We start from the raw sequence: 21,717 nt of genomic DNA on the forward strand, positions 1-21,717 counted from the left end.
CAGTCCATCACTGGACACTGTAAAAGCCCAGTCTCACATTTTATTGGCAGGGATTTCTAACCCACCTGTCCTTGGGGTGTGTGGAGGTTCCTCCCTGCACTGGGGATGCCCCTCACGGTACCTCCTCAATGCTGAGTCAAAGAGATTTGCCCACCATCATGGTATGGGTGAGTAACACCAATCTCTACTTAACAATTGGTTTTGCTCACTTTAATATAATTGCTTCAATAAATAGTGCACTATAAAAGTGGTTATAGCTACCTATAGAATCACAGAATGGATTGGGTTGGAAAAGACCTCTGAGATCATCAAGTCCAACCCTTGGTCCAACTCCAGTCCCTTTACGAGATCATGGCACTCAGTGCCACGGCCAAGCTCAGTTGAAAAACCTCCAGGCATGGGGAATCCACCCCCTCTCTGGGCAGCCCATTCCAATGCCTGAGCACTCTCTCTGCAAAGAATTTCTTCCTGATCTCCAATTTCCCCTGGCAGAGCTTGAGCCCATCGTGCCCCCTTGTCCTATTGCTGAGTGCCTGGGAGAAGAGACCAACCCCCACCTGGCCAGAACTTCCCTTCAGGGAGTTATACTGTGAGTAAGTAGTTCTGATTGTGGTCTTTTAGTCTATTCATTACCATAATCAATTTAAATAAATCATTCATTCTTATCACTTTATATGGTTTGCCATCCTTAATCCTGTGGGACAAAGTCATATAAAGGTTCAATCACACCTGCACAATCCTTTAGACAGAAACTGCTGACCAAGCCTGGGCCTAGGATTGGATCCAGCCTTCCACAAACCCCTTTCTGAGGAGTTTAGGAAGCAAGAGGGTCCTTTCTGCACCTCGTGACTCAGCAGGAGGCTCTCCCTGCCAAGCCTTGTGTGAAGCTTCCACTCTGGCCAGGACAGCATGAGTTTGGCAGCCTGCAAACCTCTGCCAGCCTCAGTCTGGCACAGCAACCTGACATGATGCCAGAAAGCTCAAGGAAAGGCATATTTATTTACTCATCCTTAATTGGCCTGTTCTGAGACAAGATCCTTCAGAGTCACCTTCAGGTTCTCACTCTACCAGGGGCTCACTGAGGTGACATTTAAGCCCTACTGTGTCTGACAAGGCAACGGAATTTCTAAGGTCATGCAGGAATAATTATAAAAGTACTTTAGCATGAGAAGGGAACCAAAAGCTGCAGATCATACACACAGATCTCCTTTATCCTCAGGCCAGTCAACATGTCACAGTGGCCTCTACAGCACCTGGACTGGGAGGTTCAGAGTTCCCATCCCTATAGGTATGAGCTCCTGCAGCCAAACAATTAAACAGCACAAGGATGATGAAAGCCAGAGGATGCTGCTGCTATGAAGTGTTTATCACACCCCAGCATTTCTCCCCAGCATTAAGCCTGGCCAAAGGAGACTCTGCCTATCACCACCTTGATCCTCCCCAGCTTGTTAATTTTATTTTTATTGCTCAAAACCAACAAAGTTGTGACCCTGTGTTTTGGAGAGGCAGCTTTCCCAGTCTGGTTGGCAGCACAGCTCCACCAACAACTGCAGGACCACTGCCAAGGCAGGGAGATGCCACACACAGGAGGAATGTTAAGAAATTTCCATTCCACCAGTATTCTTTATTTAAGTCTTTTTCTTAAATAGAAACTCCTGCTTTTCATTGAGCATTTTCATTTAGCATGAAAAATTCAGCCATCTGAAAAATTACAGGTGCAAAAGAAAATCAGTTGAGAAACACACTGCTAAGGTATCCCCATGGGAGCACAGCTTGGGGTGCCCTGCAGCTCCACTTTGCTCACACATGCTTAGCTACAGGGACACCAAAAAAACAGATTTTCCAATTTCCAGGATTTTGCCATGTCCTCTGCCTCATCCTCAAAGGAATCTCATGCTCAAGAGTCCAGGGAAATGCTCACCCAAACCATTACATCCCAGCACCTTTACAGGCTGAACCCCAGCCTTGGCCTTTGCAGGTTTATGCACAGGAGTTGGGTTGAACTCCTCACAGTTTACACAGAGGATGTCTCTGTGCTGGGAGCTCACCTGAGGTCCTATAATTGAGCACCTCACTGGGAAATCTGAATTTTACAAATTTCTCATACTCACTGGCTTTCATATTTTATTTTCCCTACTCCAGATCCCGCTGATAACAATCTGGAGCAGGGATGCAATTCCCCAATTCTTCTGCTGTTCTCAATCACACTACACTAATAAAGACAGAGGAGAGAGACCAGAGACTGACACCAAATCAAGAGGGCTCCTCTCTCTTCCTTGCTATGCTCTCACATTTTTGCTTTGGACCACCATAGAATCATAGAATAGAATCAATTGGGTTGGAAAAGACCTCCAGGATCATCAAGTCCAACCCTTGGTCCAACTCCAGTCCCTTTACCAGATCATGGCACTCAGTGCCACGACCAAGCTCGGCTGAAAAACATCCAGGCATGGGGAATCCACCCCCTCTCTGGGCAGCCCATTCCAATGCCTGAGCACTCTCTCTGCAAACAAGTTTTTTCTGCTCTCCAATTTCCCCTGGCAGAGCTTGAGCCCATCGTGCCCCCTTGTCCTATTGCTGAGTGCCCGGGAGAAGAGACCAACCCCCACCTGGCCAGAACTTCCCTTCAGGGAGTTCTAGACAGTGCTGAGGTCACCTCTGAGCCTCCTCTTCTCCAGGCTAAACACCCCCAGCTCCCTCAGCCTCTCCCCACTGCACTTGTGCTCCAGTCCCTTCTCCAGCCTCGTTGCTCTTCTCTGGCCCTGCTCCAGCCCCTCAAGCTCTTGCCTCAACTGAGGGGCCCAGAACTGAACACAACACTCAAGGTGTGGCCTCCCCAAGGCAGAGTCCAGGGGAAGGGTCACTGCCCTGGGCCTGCTGGCCATGCTAGTCTGGATCCAGGCCAGGATCCCATTGGCCTTCTTGGCCACCTGGGCACACTGGTGGCTCCTGTTGAGTTTCCTGTCCCTCAGTCCCCCCAGGTCCCTCTGCCTGGCTGCTCTCCAGCCACTCTGTGCCCAGCCTGGAGCACTGCAGGGGTTGGGGTGGCCAAAGGGCAGGACCTGCACTTGGCCTTGTTGAACTCCATCCCATTGCAATCAGCCCATCTCTCCAGTCTCTCCAGATCCCTCTGCAGAGCCCTCCTGCCTTCCAGCAGGTCGACACTCCCTCCCAACTTGGTGTCATCAGCACATCTGCTGATGATGGACTCAATCCCCTCATCCAAATCATCATGTGCTCAGAGGTATCTACAGTGGATTCCTCAAAGGTCTATTGACCTCTTCATGACATGCAGCTGATTTCACAACTCTTGATACCTAAACAGGTAAGTAGAAGTTCACACTGCAGCAACACCTTCACAGTGTGCTGGTTCATCTCTTGCCAAAAGTAAAACAGGCTGAAAAGATATAAAAAATCTCCTCTGAACTTTCCAAACTCAAAGGCACAGAAATTCTGTTACTTACAGTGTTTTAGAGAAAACACAGAAATGAGGGGGGCCTAACAGCAGTAAGTCATTAATCTTGATGCTAATATCGAATGTCTTAGTAAATCATTCTCACTAATTTTATGCAGAATGGAGGAGGTGAGTCACTGTGTGTGCCCCACAATGGTGTCCACTTAGAACTGGTGTCAAAATTTATCTCAGGAAAACAGTCTCCTGGAACCACATGAACAAAACCTGACAATAGTTTACACTTAAAAAGCTGCTCTTGTCAATGTTATTTATAAACAACTACTATGAAGAAATGAAAATTATTTAGTAAGCACTTTGTTTATCACAAGCTTTTACTTGCAGCTGATGGCAGGGGAGAGGAGGTGTCACTGTGTGAGATGTTGGACTATCCCAGAAAGCACTTTGCCTCCTGACATGCATGAGGCATGACCTTAAGCCCTATTTCTGTTTTCTTAAGAGATTAATGGAATCTCCATGACCATCCCATGCTCTTCATAAGCCACAGTGTGAACAGGCAGCAACATCTTTATGTGGAGTCAGAGCTTCAGTGGCTTCAGCAGCCCCTACAAATCAGCAGTGCAAGAAGTGGCTTTGACAGCAGCCCTTCCCACAAACACCTTTTTAGATCTGCAACCAGAGATGAGAACAAGTGTTTCCCCTTGCAGGTGTACCTGGGCAGACAAGCACACAGCTCTGACTTGTGCCAGCTTTCCTGGCATTGCCTGATTTGCTGCACATCTGTGAGGCTGCTTTGAGAGGTTACATGATGCAGGGAGTCCTTTCTTACCACATTGCCTGGGGTGTTTTACTCAATGTCACACAGTCCCCCCAGGCACCAAAGTGGCCACTGCAACTCACCTCGGCCACTGTCACTTGGGTAAGAACTGCTTTGGAGAACTGACTGAGTTAGAAACTTCCATTTGCATTTCCCACTCTGAATAAACACAAAATAAGGCCAGTGGATGGGCCTAAAGATCATCAGAAAAATATTCTCCCTTCTTTAAAGTAGGAGAGCACCAATGACTTCCCTCTTAAGGACTCAGCCTAAAAAGTTCTTCTTGTTTCCTAGAGCCTTCCTACCAGTGAAACTGGGTGAAAAAGAATTTTCTTTTCTCAGCAAGACATTAGCCAAAACTGGAATGTTTCAGGAGAAGTTAAGTCATTATTTGAGACCAAAAACATGGGCAGAAAAACACATCAAAAGGAGAATGACAAAACCCACCATCATGAAGTACCATGGCATAAGGTCAGGATAAATTTCCAACAAATGCAGGTATATTCATTCAGGTTGCTCTGGTCACAAAGCACCCTAACACCACACTGCAGAGCCACCAAGCACTAACACACTAGGATAATCCTCTTTTCATGCTTCCAGCCCAAATGGGATTACACTCGTGGCCCTACAAGGTTTCTCACAATTTTTCTTGGATGTTCCTACCAGGTCCAGGAGGATGAAAACACACAGAGGCTGAAATCAGCAACTTGGACTATGCAGATAATCCACACAGATGAGGCAGTTCAGATACAAGGGGTTTGATGCAAGTACAATCCTGCACCCTGAATTTATCCACATCTTTGCCTGAGAACCTTTGAGAAAGCTCAGTGGGAATTGGCAGATCTGAGGCAAATACTAGAGCACTGACTGTTGGACACTACAGAGCAAGGCATTCTTTCACATGTCAATGAACACGTCAGGGGAAAGGGCAAAAAAGAAGAAAAAAAAAGACAAAAAAGAAGATGAAAATTTGGGCCTCCTTACCCGTCATAACAGCCTTTGTTCTGTGTCAGGGGGTTCTATTTGCTTCCTTCACTGGCACAAACAAAATTATTCCCAAGAGCCCCAAGGAGAGGTGACAGCTAGCTACGGAAGCGAGGGATGGAGTCTGTTCTGCATCACACAAAATCAACAGAAGAGTCACAAGTGTTCCACCCCAACAACTGGCTGCATTTGTATTCTTTTACACTTCCCATGACAATGTGATAAAAGAATGTGGCATGAATCCCATGTCAGATGGTTGGGAGAGGTCCCAGGCGTGAAACTGGGGAATTTATTTGGTGAATTTTATTGAAAATATTGTCAAAGAAGCTGAAATGTCAATTTGGTAGAATTACCTTTTCACAACTGCCTGTCCTACCTTCTGAAAGGCCCTTTCCATTTATGTTAGGGGGTTTTAAACTAAAAGGAAATGCTTTCCTTCAGTAGAGATGCTGATTACTTGAGACAAGACTAAAGGAACAAAGCCATTACATAACCTTTCTCCTCCATTTTTGATTTGGCACAGGCAGTTCACAAGAGTATTTCAGACTTAATACCCTTAATAAATTTTGAATGGAGCTGTGACTTGAGAAAAACCCTATTTTAACTTTTTTTTTAATAGGGACACTTTGCACCATACAAAATAATAAAAATCTAATCTATGCAAGGAAAATGTAGTTTTCTTTGATATCTTAGACTGGTTTAGGCTGGAAGGGACCTTCAAGACCACCTCATTTCATCCCCCTGCCATGGTGCTGTGGGCAAGGCCAGGTTGCTCCAAGCCTCACCCATCCTGACTGTGCACAGTGCCAGTTCTGGGGTGTGTATCATCAGAGGAAGCTACTCAAATAAAAGCAATGTGATGTATTTATTGTACTGTTCTGACAATGCTGTACTGCTTCAGGAAAAAACCAAATTGAAACCATTTCTCTGCTATTCTCCAGCGATACAAACACAAAATGAAGCTGTTGTGACTTTATGTAGCTGGAATGATACAGAATGATTTCACCTTCCCTATGAAGCCAGCAGGTCTGACACCCATTGTAGGGGAAGAATCACAGCTTTATCACAGGAGTTACAGCCACCCTAAACTACATGTAATGAGATCAGCCCAGCAATACCCTGCTCATTCACTGTGGGTACCATGAACCCCTCTTTTCTTGTGAGGATCACAGACTGCTTTGGGTTGGAAGAGACCTTAGAGCTCATCTGCTTCCAATGCCCTGCCATGGGCAGGGATACCTTCTATTAAACCAGATTGCTCCAAGCCCTGTCCAATCTGGCCTTGGACACTCCCAGGGATGGGGCAGCCACAGCTTCTCTGCCCAGCCTGTGCCAGGGCCTGCCCACCCTCCCAGCCAGTAATTCCTTCCCAGCATCCCACCTAGCCCTGCCCTGTTTCAGCTTAAGGCCATTCCCCCTTGTCAGTAATAAAATCAATAGCAAAGAAACCAACTGTTGAGTGTCTCACCTTGCTATCTTGTCACTGCAGGACATGGTCAGCAGCCTCTCTCCCTGCAACACCCCATCCCAGGTCTGGATGGTGGTGGTGGAGCGCACGGGGATGGTCCCTTCCCCAGACTCGATCTTTGTCCGCAGCTGCCCTCTGGCTTTGCGGTTTGGGTGCCTGTCCCCTTGATCTGCAGGGCAAAAAGCACTTGGAATCAGCTGAGGAACATCCTCAAAGGGTTTTACACAGACAATTACAGGAAGCAGAACTGATCTGAGGTATTTCCCTGCAGTTCCTGCTTGCTTGCATTGCAGTTTGTCCTGCTCTTGGCACATCAGCCACAGCATCAGACATCTCTCACAAATATTGCCTTCCAGGACACACTCACAGTCAAACCAAGCCTTTGCCAAAGGAGCAGAAGACAGCAGGCAGCTCCTGCAGCTCTGCTCTGTCTGTCACAGTGTTCCAGTGAAGTTAATGGGCAGACTGTGGAAGGGGCAGGCAGAGAACCCCTGTTAAAGGATGGGAACAGGGAAACGGATGGTTATTCCTGTGGGAATACTTGCTGATTCCCTGGCTCATCTCAGTTAGCATCAGCCTCCTCAAGACCACAGGGATCATCACTCTATACTGAACTTCTACCACAGGGGAAGAACAGCTCAGATGTTTTTGGAAGAGATCTTTGTCTAATGCCCCTCTATGCTAATTAAAAGGAAAAAAATACACCTAAATTTTAACAGTGACACATGCTCCAAGAATAAATTAAGCTCCCTGGGGTTCAAGAGGACTGCTGCCATACCCTCTTGTGCTGCTTCATGGGGGGAGAAAATCCGAGCATCACCACAAGGAGAAGTGCTGATATAGAGATGGAACTGCACATTCTCCTTCAGCTTAAACCCGCCTTGCTCCGATCTGATGAAAATGGATTTCTGCTGATCTTCTTTATTGCTGAAACAGAGAAGAAGGCTGGAGTCAAACTGACACTAACACGGAAATTCCCACGAGCTGGGCAGTCTTAACAGGCATTACACACACAGGATGGCTGAAAATGTTATACTGTAAATCTAACAGTTATTACAATTAACAAATAAAGTACTATCAAGATAAGAAACATCCCCAGAGGTCAAGAGCTTTCAGGCACTTACCAGCACATGAAACATCAGCACCTTTTAGCCCACAGGATACTATTTTGATTTATATGTTTGCAGTTTACAAAATTATTCCCAACTATTCCTCCTGCCCTTCCCTCTCACGACAGACACTTTACTGAATAAAAGTTTTCTTCAAGTCAAACTTGAGGTCTAAATTCAACATCCTAATGCAACAGGACAAGTGTTTCCTACTGAAATAATGAAGACAGATGCTTTCCACGGGCACATTTTCAGCTCTGTGGGATGAGCTCACCTTGCTCTTCCCTGCAGCTCACCTTAGGTAAAGCTCCAGCTGCGTGTAGAGGAATTTCAGCAGGCAGCGTCGCGCGATGATTTCCGCGTGGCAATCGTTCAGTGCCAGCCCCCGATCGCTCATGTATTCACCATTGATGCACTTCGTGCCTGTAGAAACACTTATTACCAGGGCATCCTTCACATCTGTACCTGAAAAACAGAATTTCAGGGAGAACTAACATCACAAATAATGTACTGAGGGAATTTCTTGCAGAATACAGACAAGTCTCTTTTTTTTTCTGTTGTTGTTCACTTATTAAAAAAAATATTTTTTTAAATTCTCATATTTTTCTTTAAAATCAAAACTTCACTCAGCCATATCCTGTACCAGCACAGTCTGTGGTTCTGTCATGGGGTCACTTAGGTGGGCCTAAATTTGAGTTTTTTGAAGTTCAGCCTAGGCCTGGGGGCTGTCAGCTGATCTGGGCTGGGCTAAGCCAAGAGCTGGCTCCTCATAGCCAATAGTGTTTTATTCCATACCACATTACAACATCATTTTCCAGGGAAGTAGAATCAGTGTGTGGGAGTGGTTTGGGCAGTCACCCCACAGCATTCCTGCCGAGAGGACACACACACAGGGCAGTCCCAGGAGAGATGGGGAGGACCAAGCCCAGCACTGGCCCAGCAGTTGTTCTGGGAAGTAAAATGTTTGATGTGGGTTCCTCTCTCTCTGCTCGGGTCTGGTTTTCTGGGGACTGAGTCTTTTAAGATACTTTGGGGTTAGAATAGTGGACTTTGTGTGTGTACTAGGAAATAAGGAACTGTTCCTTGTTGCTCTTAATTTGTGTATTTGTACTTTCTCCTAGTTGTCTCTGTCTGTAAAATATATGTAGTTTTAGCAAAGATGTGGCTCTAAGTTGGTTTTTTCCTTCCCCTCTCCTTCCCTCCCTTTCCTCGGTGTTGGAGGGGGAGGCTCTGACCCTGTACTTGGAGGGCTGGCATTTTGCCAGCTCAAACCAAGACAGGTTCTTACAAGCTTTACATATTGGAGTTCAGACAAATCAAAAATTGAAAACCTGCCAGGAAAAATTGCTACTTTGGGAAAAGTTCTTAAAGCTTGGGATCCAAATTTTGGTCCTGAGGTTCAGGCAGCCAGAAACTTTCACCATGTACCTTCTGCCCCCCTGTGCAGATATTTACATTGACTTTAGAAATCTAAAAAGCACTGGTTTACTAAAGTCCTGGAACACATTATGGAAGGGTATTGAACCAACAACAAGGGGAGACCAGGGAATGAAGGAATTTAAATGCTTAAATCACTGTAATTACCAGCAATATAAAGTGTAGTTCTTGGTATTAAACCATCCCCTAAAACAGAATTTAAAAAAATATGTTGGGTGGGTGTTTTCTATACAGAGAACTGTATTTATCACTACAAAAACTCCAGCTGCATGAAGGACTCAAAAAGACAAGTCAAAATGCCACCTAGCAAGACATTCAGGGCAAAAGAAGCCCAAGAAATTAAAGAAATGAACCTGAGCCCAGCTGGCCCCTCCTGCCCACAGGGCTGGAGGAGAAGGAGAGGCTGCAACACAAGGCTGTGCAATGGGCTCATCTAATTCCAGAGGTTCCCCAGACACAGATCCATGCAAAGATGTTTCCTGATTCTCTGTAAAGATATTTCTTTGGTTAATCAAAAGGTATTTACATGTTAATTAAGTATTAATTCTTTGGCACATGCAGATAGACGGCTGTAATTACAATAAAAACCTTTTAAATAGCACAAAAATATATGAAACAAAACTACACCATGTTCCTCAAAGTGCTTTGTAGCTCGGGCTAGAACAAATTTTGGAATTTTGGCTGTTGCTTGGGGAGCATCCAGGCTTTCCCAAACCTGCCAAGGGTGGGCAGGACACCAGCAGGGGACACAGCTGGGACAGCTCCAAATGAACATCCCAGCAAAGGTTCAGATGGATTGAAGATCATTTATTTTTACTACAATGACTGACATAAAGCACCAAGAATAAAATACAGCAAGAACAACAAAGTGCAAAACCTTAAAAGCTTGGAAAGAAACATAATTCTTACAGAATATACCCAAACCAAGAATGCCATCTTCATGACTGATGGGGGAAATGTAATTATTTCCCCAAAGTTTCATGATTCATTTTAAAAGCTGCATTTTGTACACATGAGCTACTCAGATGTCTCAATCAGGCAGGACACTGAAACTCTGTGAAAACAGAAGCATTTTAGGTCTGATTTTCCTGTAAATATCCTTAGCTGAGATTTAATTACTATATTTAGTCCACTTTCAAGATTAGACAGTAAATATACATTTCAATACTGGTTGACTGAAAAAAGAGTTTACTCGAATGCAAACAGAGCTCTTGTATTGAAGCAGTTAAAATAATTCTTTTTTTTTTTTAATTTACCTGTTGTCATGACAATTCCAGCAAGAACTTTTCGACGTGCATGTGGAGACGTGAAATTTTCAGTCAGATCACTGAATTTATCTACAACCAAGCGTGCAACAGCATCAGCTAAAACCTGGGGGATCACACAGGAATGCACATTAGAAAAACTGGAAAAAAAACCAATTACAGGATCATTAAGTTGTAAAGATTAACAGGTTTAAATGATCGGACGAAATAAATAAAATTAGTTTTTAATTTTTCAGTTTAAGAACGGAAATTGCTCTCTGGGAGTGAAAGCAGAGGGTTTGTGATCCATATCAACTAAACCAGGGGCAGACAGCCCCAGGCCAAGCATCCCAGTCCCTAATGCTCATGATCCTGATGAACATTTGAGGCTTAGGAGAACAACTGGAGAGACAGATAGGTCTGAACTCTCATGCTCAAACCTCAAAATGCATCATTTCAGTATCCTCACCACTGGACCTGACAAGAAGATTGAAGTAAAATCCAGGCCCCTCAAATCAACCTTTTATAACAATCTAATTCCATATTTAGCCTATTACATAAATAAGGACAAGTTCCTTTTCAATACTTTCTATTTCTTATTTTTACATATACAAAGTCAGGAAGAGAAAATGTCAGTCAATTAAGCTAATCTCAAAATTAGGAAGGATTTCGGGTTTTCATCTTCAGCAAAACTTGCACAGTCACATTTGCAGGGGGCTAACTTCTAAAATGAAGGAAAACTTCATCAAAATACCAGTTCTGCTCCTGCTGAATGACGATTCAGTTCAACACTGCAGTTAATCCCACCTGTGTTTTCAAGGCAGCTCCAACTGTAACAGCTGGAAAAGATGAGTCAAGACCAAATTCTTGAATTTTCACCTGAAAAGAAGCTGAACCAAGGCAACCATGCACTGACAACCAGATGTTCTGGGGTGCACAGCTGGCCCACAGGTTCACAAACCACAAGGACACAGATGCTGTGCCACACCTGTCATTGCCAGACACGTGTTGAGCGAGGCCCTGGCACAGGGTGGGCAGAGCAGCTGTTGCTGCCCCATCCCTGGAAGTGTCCCAGGCCAGGCTGGACAAGGTTTGGAGCCCCCTGGGCTGGTGGGAGGTGTCCTTGTCCAGGGCAGGGGGTGGGATGAAATGATCTTTGCAGTCCCTGCCAACCCAAACTGTTCTGGGATTCTATCACAGAGATGTCTTAGATACCCAAGAATATCCAGTGTGGTGTTAAACACACATGTGAGCAAATCCATCAAGCCCAAAAGGATGAGTGTCACAAAATCATAGAATGGATTGGGTTGGAAAAGACCTTCGAGATCATCAAGTCCAACCCTTGGTCCAACTCCAGTCCCTTTACCAGATCATGGCACTCAGTGCCACGGCCAATCTCAGCTGAAAAACCTCCAGGGATGGGGAATCCACCCCCTCTCTGGGCAGCCCATTCCAATGCCTGAGCACTCTCTCTGCAAACAAGTTTTTTCTGCTCTCCAACTTCAATTTCCCCTGGCAGAGCTTGAGCCCATCGTGCCCCCTTGTCCTATTGCTGAGTGCCTGGGAGAAGAGACCAACCCCCACCTGGCCAGAACTTCCCTTCACGCAGTTCCAGACAGTGCTGAGGTCACCTCTGAGCCTCCTCTTCTCCAGGCTAAACACCCCCAGCTCCCTCAGCCTCTCCCCACAGCACTTGTGCTCCAGTGCCTTCTCCATGTCCTTGCACACTGGTTTGGGGCTCTCAGGAATGGAACTTCACCACCATCACCCCTGCAGAGCCCAACAAACCCACAGGGCTGATGTGCAGGAGGACAGAGAGACTGGGCACCAGTGAGAGGGCACAAAGCCCTGAATGTAACCAGTGCTGAAACCAGACTGTAGGGAGGAAAGGAGAGACAGAGAGGGGAGAGAGAGAAGATGAAAGAAGAAAAAAATGAAACGGGAAAGAAGAAAAAAATTAATGGGGAAAGAAGAGAGGGGAGAGAGACGAGGGGGAGAGAGAAGAGGGGGAGGGAGAAGAGGGGGAGGGAGAAGAGGGGGAGGGAGAAGAGGGGGAGAGAGAAGAGGGGGAGAGAGAAGAGGGGGAGAGAGAAGAGGGGGAGAGAGAAGAGGGGGAGAGAGAAGAGGGGGAGAGAGAAGAGGGGGAGAGAGAAGAGGGGGAGAGAGAAGAGGGGGAGAGAGGGAAGAAAAGATGAAGAAAAGAAGAAGAGGAAGAGGAAGAAAAGAGGAAGAAAAAGGTTTGAAGACTGCCAGCCTCACTGGCCCACATTTCCTTAACAAAGTTCATGAGAACCAACCGCCCAGAAATAACATGGAGATGTTCTCAATGTCACCTTCTTTCTGGAAAAGGTTTAGCAGCCAAAGAAGGAAGAACTAAATCTCATGTGCCATGATTCCAGAGCTCAACAGTTTTTTCCAGAGTGTGACAGGACACACTAACAGCACTCAGGTCACACCTGCACCAGCCTTGGTCCATGCTCTGCAATCTGACTTTGCAACTTCTGGAGTCAGAAGACTCCTGACATGGCAAACACCAAAGTTCTTCACGCATCTGAATGAACTGCAAGTCAGAAACTTTTAATGTACTTTTCAGGAACACAATTTTTCTCAGAGGCTACAAACATGTCAGGTCAGGCACTGGTTTTCTAACAAGTTCTTCTTGTGCTGGACCCAGACCTGGGTTGGAATCCATACTGTGACAGTACCCCAACCGCGAGCTAAATCTGCATTTAATTGTGCTAGTACTTACCTAATACAGAAAGCTGAACTTTAATCATAGAATCATAGAATGGATTGGGTTGGAAAAGACCTCCAAGATCATCAAGTCCAACCCTTGGGCCAACTCCAGTCCCTTTACCAGATCATGGCACTCAGTGCCACGGCCAAGCTCAGTTGAAAAACCTCCAGGCATGGGGAATCCACCCCCTCTCTGAGCAGCCCATTCCAATGCCTGAGCACTCTCTCTGCAAAGAATTTCTTCCTGATCTCCAATTTCCCCTGGCAGAGCTTGAGCCCATCGTGCCCCCTTGTCCTATTGCTGAGTGCCTGGGAGAAGAGACCAACCCCCACCTGGCCAGAACTTCCCTTCACGCAGTTCCAGACAGTGCTGAGGTCACCTCTGAGCCTCCTCTTCTCCAGGCTAAACACCCCCAGCTCCCTCAGCCTCTCCCCACACCACTTGTGCTCCAGTCCCTTCTCCAGCCTCGTTGCTCTTCTCTGGCCCCGCTCCAGCCCCTCAAGCTCTTGCCTCAACTGAGGGGCCCAGAACTGAACACAACACTCAAGGTGTGCCCTCCCCAAGGCAGAGTCCAGGGGAAGGGTCACTGCCCTGGGTCTGCTGGCCACGCTAGTTTGGATCCAGGCCAGGATCCCCTTGGCCTTCTTGGCCACCTGGGCACACTGTTGGCTCCTGCTGAGCTTCCTGTCCCTCAGTCCCTCCAGGTCCCTCTGCCTGGCTGCTCTTCAGCCACTCTGTGCCCAGCCTGGAGTGCTGCAGGGGGTTGGGGTGGCCAAAGGGCAGGACCTGCACTTGCCCTTGTTGAACTCCATCCCATTGCAATCAGCCCATCTCTCCAGTCTCTCCAGATCCCTCTGCAGAGCCCTCCTGCCTTCCAGCAGGTCGACACTCCCTCCCAACTTGGTGTCGGCAAATTTGCTGATGATGGACTCAATCCCCTCATCTAAATCATCACTAAAGGTGTTAAACAGGACTGGCCCCAACACAGACCCCTGGGGACACCACTGGTGACCAGCTGGACACAGCCCCGTTCACCAGCACTTTGGGCCCTCCAGCCAGCTCCTGACCCAGCAGAGGGTACATCTGTCCATGCCATGGGCTACCAGCTTTTCCAGGAGTATATTATGGGAGACAGTGTCAAAGGCCTTGCTGAAGTCCAGATAGACACATCCACAGCCTTCCCCTCATCCACCAGGTGGGTCACCTGATCATAAAAAGAGATCAGGTTGGTCAGACAGGACCTGCTCCTCCTAAACCCCTGCTGGCTGGGTCTGATCCCTTGTCCAAGGCAAAAACACACACAAAAACCCCAAATAGTTAGGTGTTTGGTTTTTTTTAATCACCCTGGTCTTAGAAATGGAAAATTAATACACCAAAGGCTTACATGATTAATCTCCCTGCAGCCACATCACTGCAGGGCCAAGGCACAGAGTCCCCATTCCACTGTTTTATCCATATCCTCAGTGCACAATTATGGATACTGCTTCCCAGCTGCAAGTTTGATGCTCTCATTTCTGCAACCCATGTATTTTCTGCTCTGCCTTACACTGTGATGTGCTGGGCAGGAGAACGAAGCTGGCAGCTGGCAAACTACCAGGCAATGGCAAAACCAAGTTGAATGCCCTGGGGATGAAATATCCATGGGAAACAATCCCAAACAGGGATGGAGCTGATCCACAAAGAGAATACATGCTTCAGGTCCCTTCCAACCAAACTGTTCTTGGGGGGAAGGTGGGGGGAAAAATCACTGCCAAAAACAGGCAGATATATTAAAAAAAATTATTTCTATTTGATACTTAAATTGTGTGACAAGAGCTGGGTGGTGAGGAATGAACACTGTTAAATGCCTACAAATACAGTCACTAAGGGTTTGGTCTTTTATAAGAATACTCACCCAATAAATTAGAAAAATTATCTTCCTCTCCAAGGCAGTCTATCACACTGATACAGTTAAAAGAGATGGGAATAAGGCAGGCAATGAACAGAACACTGCAGTGCTGGGAAGAAAATGTACTGGTCAAAAATTATGTCCTTGCTGAACCCATCTCAAAACCAAGGACTTGAAGCTACTTGTTGCAGCCCTGATTTTGGTGGGTCTGAATGACCACCTTACAAGTTTCATTTTCACCTTAAAAGGACATGTTTCCAGCCTCAACCAATTGGAGTCAGACCACTGCACCTGGGGCGGGGTCACTTGAGGTCATATATACCTGTATTTTTGAATAAACTTGGGATTTGCTTGAACATCATATTGGTGTGTGCGATCTCACTAGAGCCTGGTCGGCAACAACTGGTAGGACCTCGACGTGATTTGAGGACATGGAAGCCATCTGCAGACCTGCCTAGAACCTTAAGTGGTGGCCCCCGAGAGCTGCTGTGCCCCACTTTTTTTGGGTGCTTTGTGGAGAAGCCTCCAAGAGCTTCTGTCTCCCGTAAACTTGGGAGTTTGTTGTAGTGGCCTTGAGAGCTGCTGGAAGAACGTGGACTGAAAGAACCACGACCTTCAAACCGGTGAGTTAAAGAAACATGGGAAATTCCGGTTCGACTGAGGCGAACTTACTGCTTGATAAATTTGAAAAACTAGCTCGTGCTACAAAAACAAACATTGAAAGACAAGCATTACAGGAATTTTTGGACTGGTGCCTTAGTCGGGGGCACCTAACCGATGCCAATTCCACGTTTTCCATAGACTTATGTGACAATATTGGGGCAGATTTGTGGAATTTAGCGCAAACTGCACCCGAAGAATTTTTGCAGCTTATTCTGTCATATGCAGCTATAAGGAAAATGCTGTTAGAGGTAGAACGAGCCCGTAAAAACCTCGAGCTATTTGAGAGAAAGGAGAAAAGCCTTCTTCTGCAGGGCGGTTTTTCCCCTGAACACCCTTCTGCACCGCTGTGGGCACCGGCACCCGTGGGACCCCCGCTGCGGTACCCCTCTGCCACACCGCTGCCGCCCGTGCCGCTTGCGGAACCCCCGCTGCGGTACCCCTCTGCCACACCGCTGCCGCCCGTGCTGCTCGCGGAACCCCCGCCGCGGTACCCTTCGGCACCAGCCGTGCCGTCCGTCGGACCTCCGCTGCCATTCCCTTCGGCATCACCACCGCCCTATCCACAAGAGCGGAGCCCAGAGCTGAGCCGCAGAGCCAGCGCTGCGCCGTTCCCGTACCCACACGCGGCACCGTCTGCTCCCGCTCCGGAAAACCTGACGGGATCACAGCAACCATGGAATCAAGGTGTTTCCACGCTGTCCGTCGCCGCAAAAAGCCAAGAAGTTGTCTTTGCACCGCCTTACAACTACCAAGAAACAGCCTATGCACAGCAAATGAGACCACCGGCTGCCGCTCTAGGAGCGGCCGGATCTCAGCAGCAACCTTGGAACCCCACGAGACACGCCGCAGAAAACATCCAGCCATTCCAAACCGTGAGTGACTTTTATTTATATCCTGAAAGCAGCTTTCCCCCTGTCTGTCCACCTTCGGCGCCGCCGGCGGCAATGCCCTGCGGGTACCTCAGGGCTGGGGTGCCTCCACCGTGCTCCCTGCCGCCCCGCGGGTACGCCGGAGTCGGCTCCGCTGCGTCAGGAAACTGCCGTGGGAGACATTTCAGCAGGGCTCGAAACCACGTGGCCAGGAAAACAAAGAGACCATGTGCTTGAAAAGCCCGCAAAATCAAACAAAGGAATTGCGCGCGCTTACCACGAGGCGCAAGGACCGCCCAATCCCCTCCCTACTGCCGGCCAATCAAGGCACATGCACCAGGCGCGGGTTCCTTGCAGCCCGCAGGGGCCGGGGTCGGCTTCGAATTCGCCTGCCCCTGGGGCAGATCAGTTCCCGCACCACCCCCACCACCTCCTGCGTGGATGGATACGCCCATCGACTGCATCATGGAGATGGGAGAGACTCCTCCCCAGTGGAGCGGAGCCAGCGGAGCTCCCCCTGGGCGTCCCCTCCACTGTGCGCCCTCCACAGTGCATGGGTCCCGAGAGCAAGTTCCCACAGCGCTGGGCGCGCAGGACCCAAGCTCTGCAGCGCCAGCAGGGACCCTCTCCCCGATAGCCGCGCGTTGCCCGCAGCTGCCAACACCGGCACTGGAACCCCCCGCGCTGGTAGGGACTTCCCCTGCACCGGCAACCTGGTATCTGCAGCCTCCATCACCGACAGCCACACCCACCGGCTGCATCCCAGAATGGAGAGCAACATCACAGCCGTTTAAAGGCACGGCACCGAAAGAAAAAGAAGCCTCTGTTTGGGACATGCTGGGGGGAGCTGGGAATCATGATGTAGTAAAAAAGGGATTTGAAAGATCCAAAAATGCTGCCTTAGCTGTTTTTTCTAACCTTCCTAGAACAGGGAAGCCTCTGGTAACTCAAAAGACCATTTCAGAAGCGTTCACAGCTATGGTGAAGCCAGATGAAAAGCATCTAGCCACCATCATTCAAAGGGTAGTTAAATCCAGAGAGCATCTAAGTGTATCTCTTGCATTTGTGACTTGTCTTGTTGCTGTTAATAATCAAAATGTATGGATAATGCTTTCTCAACAGGAAAATCTAGAAAATTTCTGCTCAGATAACATGGTTAAAGCAGGAGAACCAAACAAAGTGTGCCTTATAGGAATACCTTATCATAACATCAAAGATTTCATTCCTTTTGGTATTGAGGAAGCAAAAGTGTCCTGCAGTAGTACTGGAGAAACCATAGCAGACATCATATGGCAATTGAATACTCCCTTAGAGAGAGATCCGCAAGAGCTAAAGCTAATAAGAGCTCTCCCTGGAAATGAGTCATGTGTTGAATTTCACCCTGTGCATTCCAGTATATCTGAATGGTCAAACAAACACTGGTCACAGCAATATTTTCCTGTGGGAAGCACAGATGTCACTCCTCATAATAAGAGTTACACCAATAGCAGTTGGTGTTGGAATGTTGTTGGTTCACAAAATACAAGTTACCCCAAAACAAGATTGGTTCACACAAAAGGTAACCAGAGAAGAGCGCTGTCTCCTGGGTATTTCTTAATTTGTGGTAATAGAGCATGGCCTGGAATACCTGCCCAGGTAAAAAGTGGACCTTGTTACTTAGGCCAGCTGATCAAATTTACACAATCAATACAAGAGCATGTTAAGTGGTCTAGTCCTCAAGCTGAGGAAAACACCATAGAACATTGGAGTGATACAAGAAATTTGCTAGCAGCAGTTTTCTCCCCAGTTGGTGTAGACAGAGCATTACGTTTAGTGCAAATGCTTAACTACTGGGTGCAGGAACAACTAAACATCATTGCCAAAATGCTTAATGATTTCTCAACAGATGCTGATAGGATAGAACAAGCAGTATTACAAAACAGAGAAGCCCTGAGATTCTTGTTGAAGATTCATAGTTACCAATGTGATGAGTTTAAAGGAATATGTTCCACAGAATTAAGCAAACACTCCAAAGAAGCCCATGAAAAAATACAAGACAAGCTAACAGTTAACATTTCTCCTTTAAAGAAATGGGTTCATTCCCTGAGCCTAATCAGCTGGCAAGAAGCAGCGTTAATTCAAGGAGTATTGATCCTGGTTGTTATTATGATTTGTTTGATTGCTCTTATTTGCAGGACTAGTTGCTAACTGTCCAATCAAACAAGAACAGTCCAGTTCAAGTTAGCATGTTGTTTAGTCTGTATCTCCAAGTTACAAACAAATCCTAAAAGCTGAAATTTTGAAATTCTGTTAATTTTCAGTTAAAGTGCATTTTTCAGCTTATTGCACTACCAAGTTGCCCAGCAGGATGTAAGGGTAAAGACACCTGTCCCCTCAGCTGCTGAACATTTTTTGCTGAATGTAAGTGGTTATGTTTAGCCTTTGTGAATTTTCTCTGTGAATTCACATTTGTTTACTGCTTTACCAAGAGTGTATAAGGTGACTAAAAATCAAAGCTTCATTCTCAAACTTCTGTGATGGCCACACAGAAGTTCTGAGAATGGACCTTGAACATAAGGAGATTTAGTTCAGCTGGACTGAACTTGCTTCTTTGCTAAGTTAAGTCACTCTGCACTCTTGGACACTTTGCATAAAATTTAATAAAACTTGTAGTTTGTTTACAGTGGTTTGTGTGGTGACGACTGCACAAAAAGGACCACAACCTCACATGTGAGAGAAAAGTTTCTTGTTTTGCACTAGTTGTAAGTTTGCAAATTCCAAACATACATGTCTTAGTCATGTATTGGTTTGTGTTAGTTTACAAAGGTTACTGTACCTCCTTCCAAAGGTCTATTTTGAAAAGAGAGGGGGAGGTAGGGATGTGTAACCCGCAAAATACCCTGTTAAGTCTTCAATTAGCAAAATTTAAGATTTTCAAAATGTTTTTTCTCAATTTTCAAAATTTTCAGCCTTTCTGTTCAAGTTGCAATATGCATGAACCTAATGGTAACAATTTCCCCACTGGATAAGTAGCTAAGGAGCTAAGATTTGGGATTGCAGTGTTGTTATGTGTATTATGTTGTCTGCATTTTTGCTTTGTTCTTTGACACAAAAGGGGGAGATGTTGCAGCCCTGATTTTGGTGGGTCTGAATGACCACCTTACAAGTTTCATTTTCACCTTAAAAGGACATGTTTCCAGCCTCAACCAATTGGAGTCAGACCATTCTACCTGGGGCGGGGTCACTTGAGGTCATATATACCTGTGTTTTTGAATAAACTTGGGATTTGCTTGAACATCATATTGGTGTGTGCGATCTCACTAGAGCCTGGTCGGCAACACTACTTTCACAACAATCCCAGGCCTGTATCAGGAGCTTTCACATCTCATTCTGTTCCTACTGCCTTTCATGTAAGTAAATATTAATCAGGACAGAAACTGAACTCAAGTCTCTCCTTCCCTGTGAATGCTCTCACACCTCACATGCAGTTTCTCTACCCCTGATCCTGCATTAAACCATTTTTGAAAGCTGGATAATTCAAAAGAGGGAAGACCTAAAATATCGGACAGTTGGCTGGGTGAGGCATGTGAGCTCCAAGCTATTTTGGGTGCATTGTCCTTTTCTCTGCTGAAGTTGCAGGGAATCCACTCCTTTTCTACACACACAGACTGGGTTTGGTTAATACACATCTTGCAGCAGAACCACGACCATCAATGTTTGAAAATATCCTTAAGCTGATGAAGTTCAAGTCCACCTGGAGCTGAAGGAGACCTTGGTAAGCCATGGAAACCATCCATGCTGGATGCAGGGGGAACCAAAGGCAGCAGGAGCAGGAACTGCCCAGGCTGAGAGGAGCACACAGAGAGAGTGCTCAGGCATTGGAATGGGCTGCCCAGAGAGGGGGTGGATTCCCCATCCCTGGAGGTTTTTCAACTGAGCTTGGCTGTGGCACTGAGTGCCATGATCTGGTAAAGGGACTGGAGTTGGCCCAAGGGTTGGACTTGATGATCTCGGAGGTCTTTTCCAACCCAATCCATTCTATGACTCTGTGATTCCCTGGGGACTGAGCCAAGACTTTTGTGCTCTCCGGGGATGCTTCTCAAGCAGAAATGTTCTCCCTCATGTTTGTTTCTTTTATTCTTACCTTCAAAGTTTAGGGCTTAGGTGAACTTTCCACAGCAGGTAAAATCTGGGTCAAGCAGGACCTCCCCTCTAACAGAGACCACCCCACACAATTCAGAGAAGATGAAATACATATAAATAAAACAGGGTAATTATTTTCTAATGCTCCAAAGTTTTCTGTATTGATTTAAAGAAAATTCTGCCTGGCTGTAAAGTCTCTCACTGCTTATGCTGATAGATCTTTTACATTTCTTCCAATTCCACTGCAATTATTAAAGGGATTAAAAGAGCACTTCAAATACAAGTAGCACTTGGAATGGTTCCCACTCCATTTCTCCTGTTCAACATTTTGTTTCAATGTCTGTCCACGACATTACAAACTGACTAAACTGAGTTAGGTGAATGATTAAAAATACTCTCTCAAGTGGTTTTTTTTTAAATTTATCTCATCTGCAGCTACACTGCTTATTTGTGTAGCTCACCTTGCTTTCCCTCACACCAGTCCAGCTTTCACTAATTTAAATAACTCTGTATTTAAGCCTCAATACTTACAATTCCAGCTTCTACCTCTCTGCACACCCTGACCAATAAACTCTCTTTTTAAGCAAATACTTTGAGAAAATCTGGGGAATAGCACTGAGAAAAGCTCCATATAAGGTTTCTAAGAGAGGCCATCAGTGGCCTGAATTGGTGGTAGCTCCACCAGCAAAACATTCCCCTGAGTGATGCCACCAGCCTGGACTGCTGAAGGTTCAAATACAGCAGAATTACTGCTACCAATTGTTCTTTTCTTGTTTATTTTTTTTTTCGCAAGGCTTTTGGTGCTGGTCTGAGTGCTTCTTTTAGGGACAGCACTATCCCACCTTTGACAGAGGTGTGAGACTCCTCCCAGCCTTCCCTGGGAAGCAGGAGTGACCAAGAGAAAAAAAATAAAGAAGAAAAAGCAAGTGGTCTATGGGAGACTTCTCTCTGGGTGATAAAGACATCA

General features: G+C 46.4%; 1 protein-coding gene across 5 annotated transcripts in view; it reads right to left on the reverse strand.

Moving 5' to 3' along the window:
- Positions 1–21,717, reverse strand: part of ADARB1 (adenosine deaminase RNA specific B1) — a 109,821-nt gene that overhangs the window by 17,639 nt on the left and 70,465 nt on the right. For all 5 annotated transcript variants that reach the window (XM_071561653.1, XM_071561654.1, XM_071561655.1 and 2 more), the window contains 4 exons: positions 10,484–10,598; positions 8,087–8,255; positions 7,460–7,608; positions 6,682–6,850 (listed from right to left, as the gene is read on the reverse strand). In XM_071561653.1, the coding sequence (XP_071417754.1) occupies positions 6,682–6,850; positions 7,460–7,608; positions 8,087–8,255; positions 10,484–10,598 (602 nt within the window). The remainder of the gene's footprint in view (positions 1–6,681; positions 6,851–7,459; positions 7,609–8,086; positions 8,256–10,483; positions 10,599–21,717) is intronic.

The sequence above is a fragment of the Pithys albifrons genome, chromosome 8 (genome assembly GCF_047495875.1).
Source record: "Pithys albifrons albifrons isolate INPA30051 chromosome 8, PitAlb_v1, whole genome shotgun sequence".
Taxonomy (NCBI): Eukaryota; Metazoa; Chordata; class Aves; order Passeriformes; family Thamnophilidae; genus Pithys; species Pithys albifrons.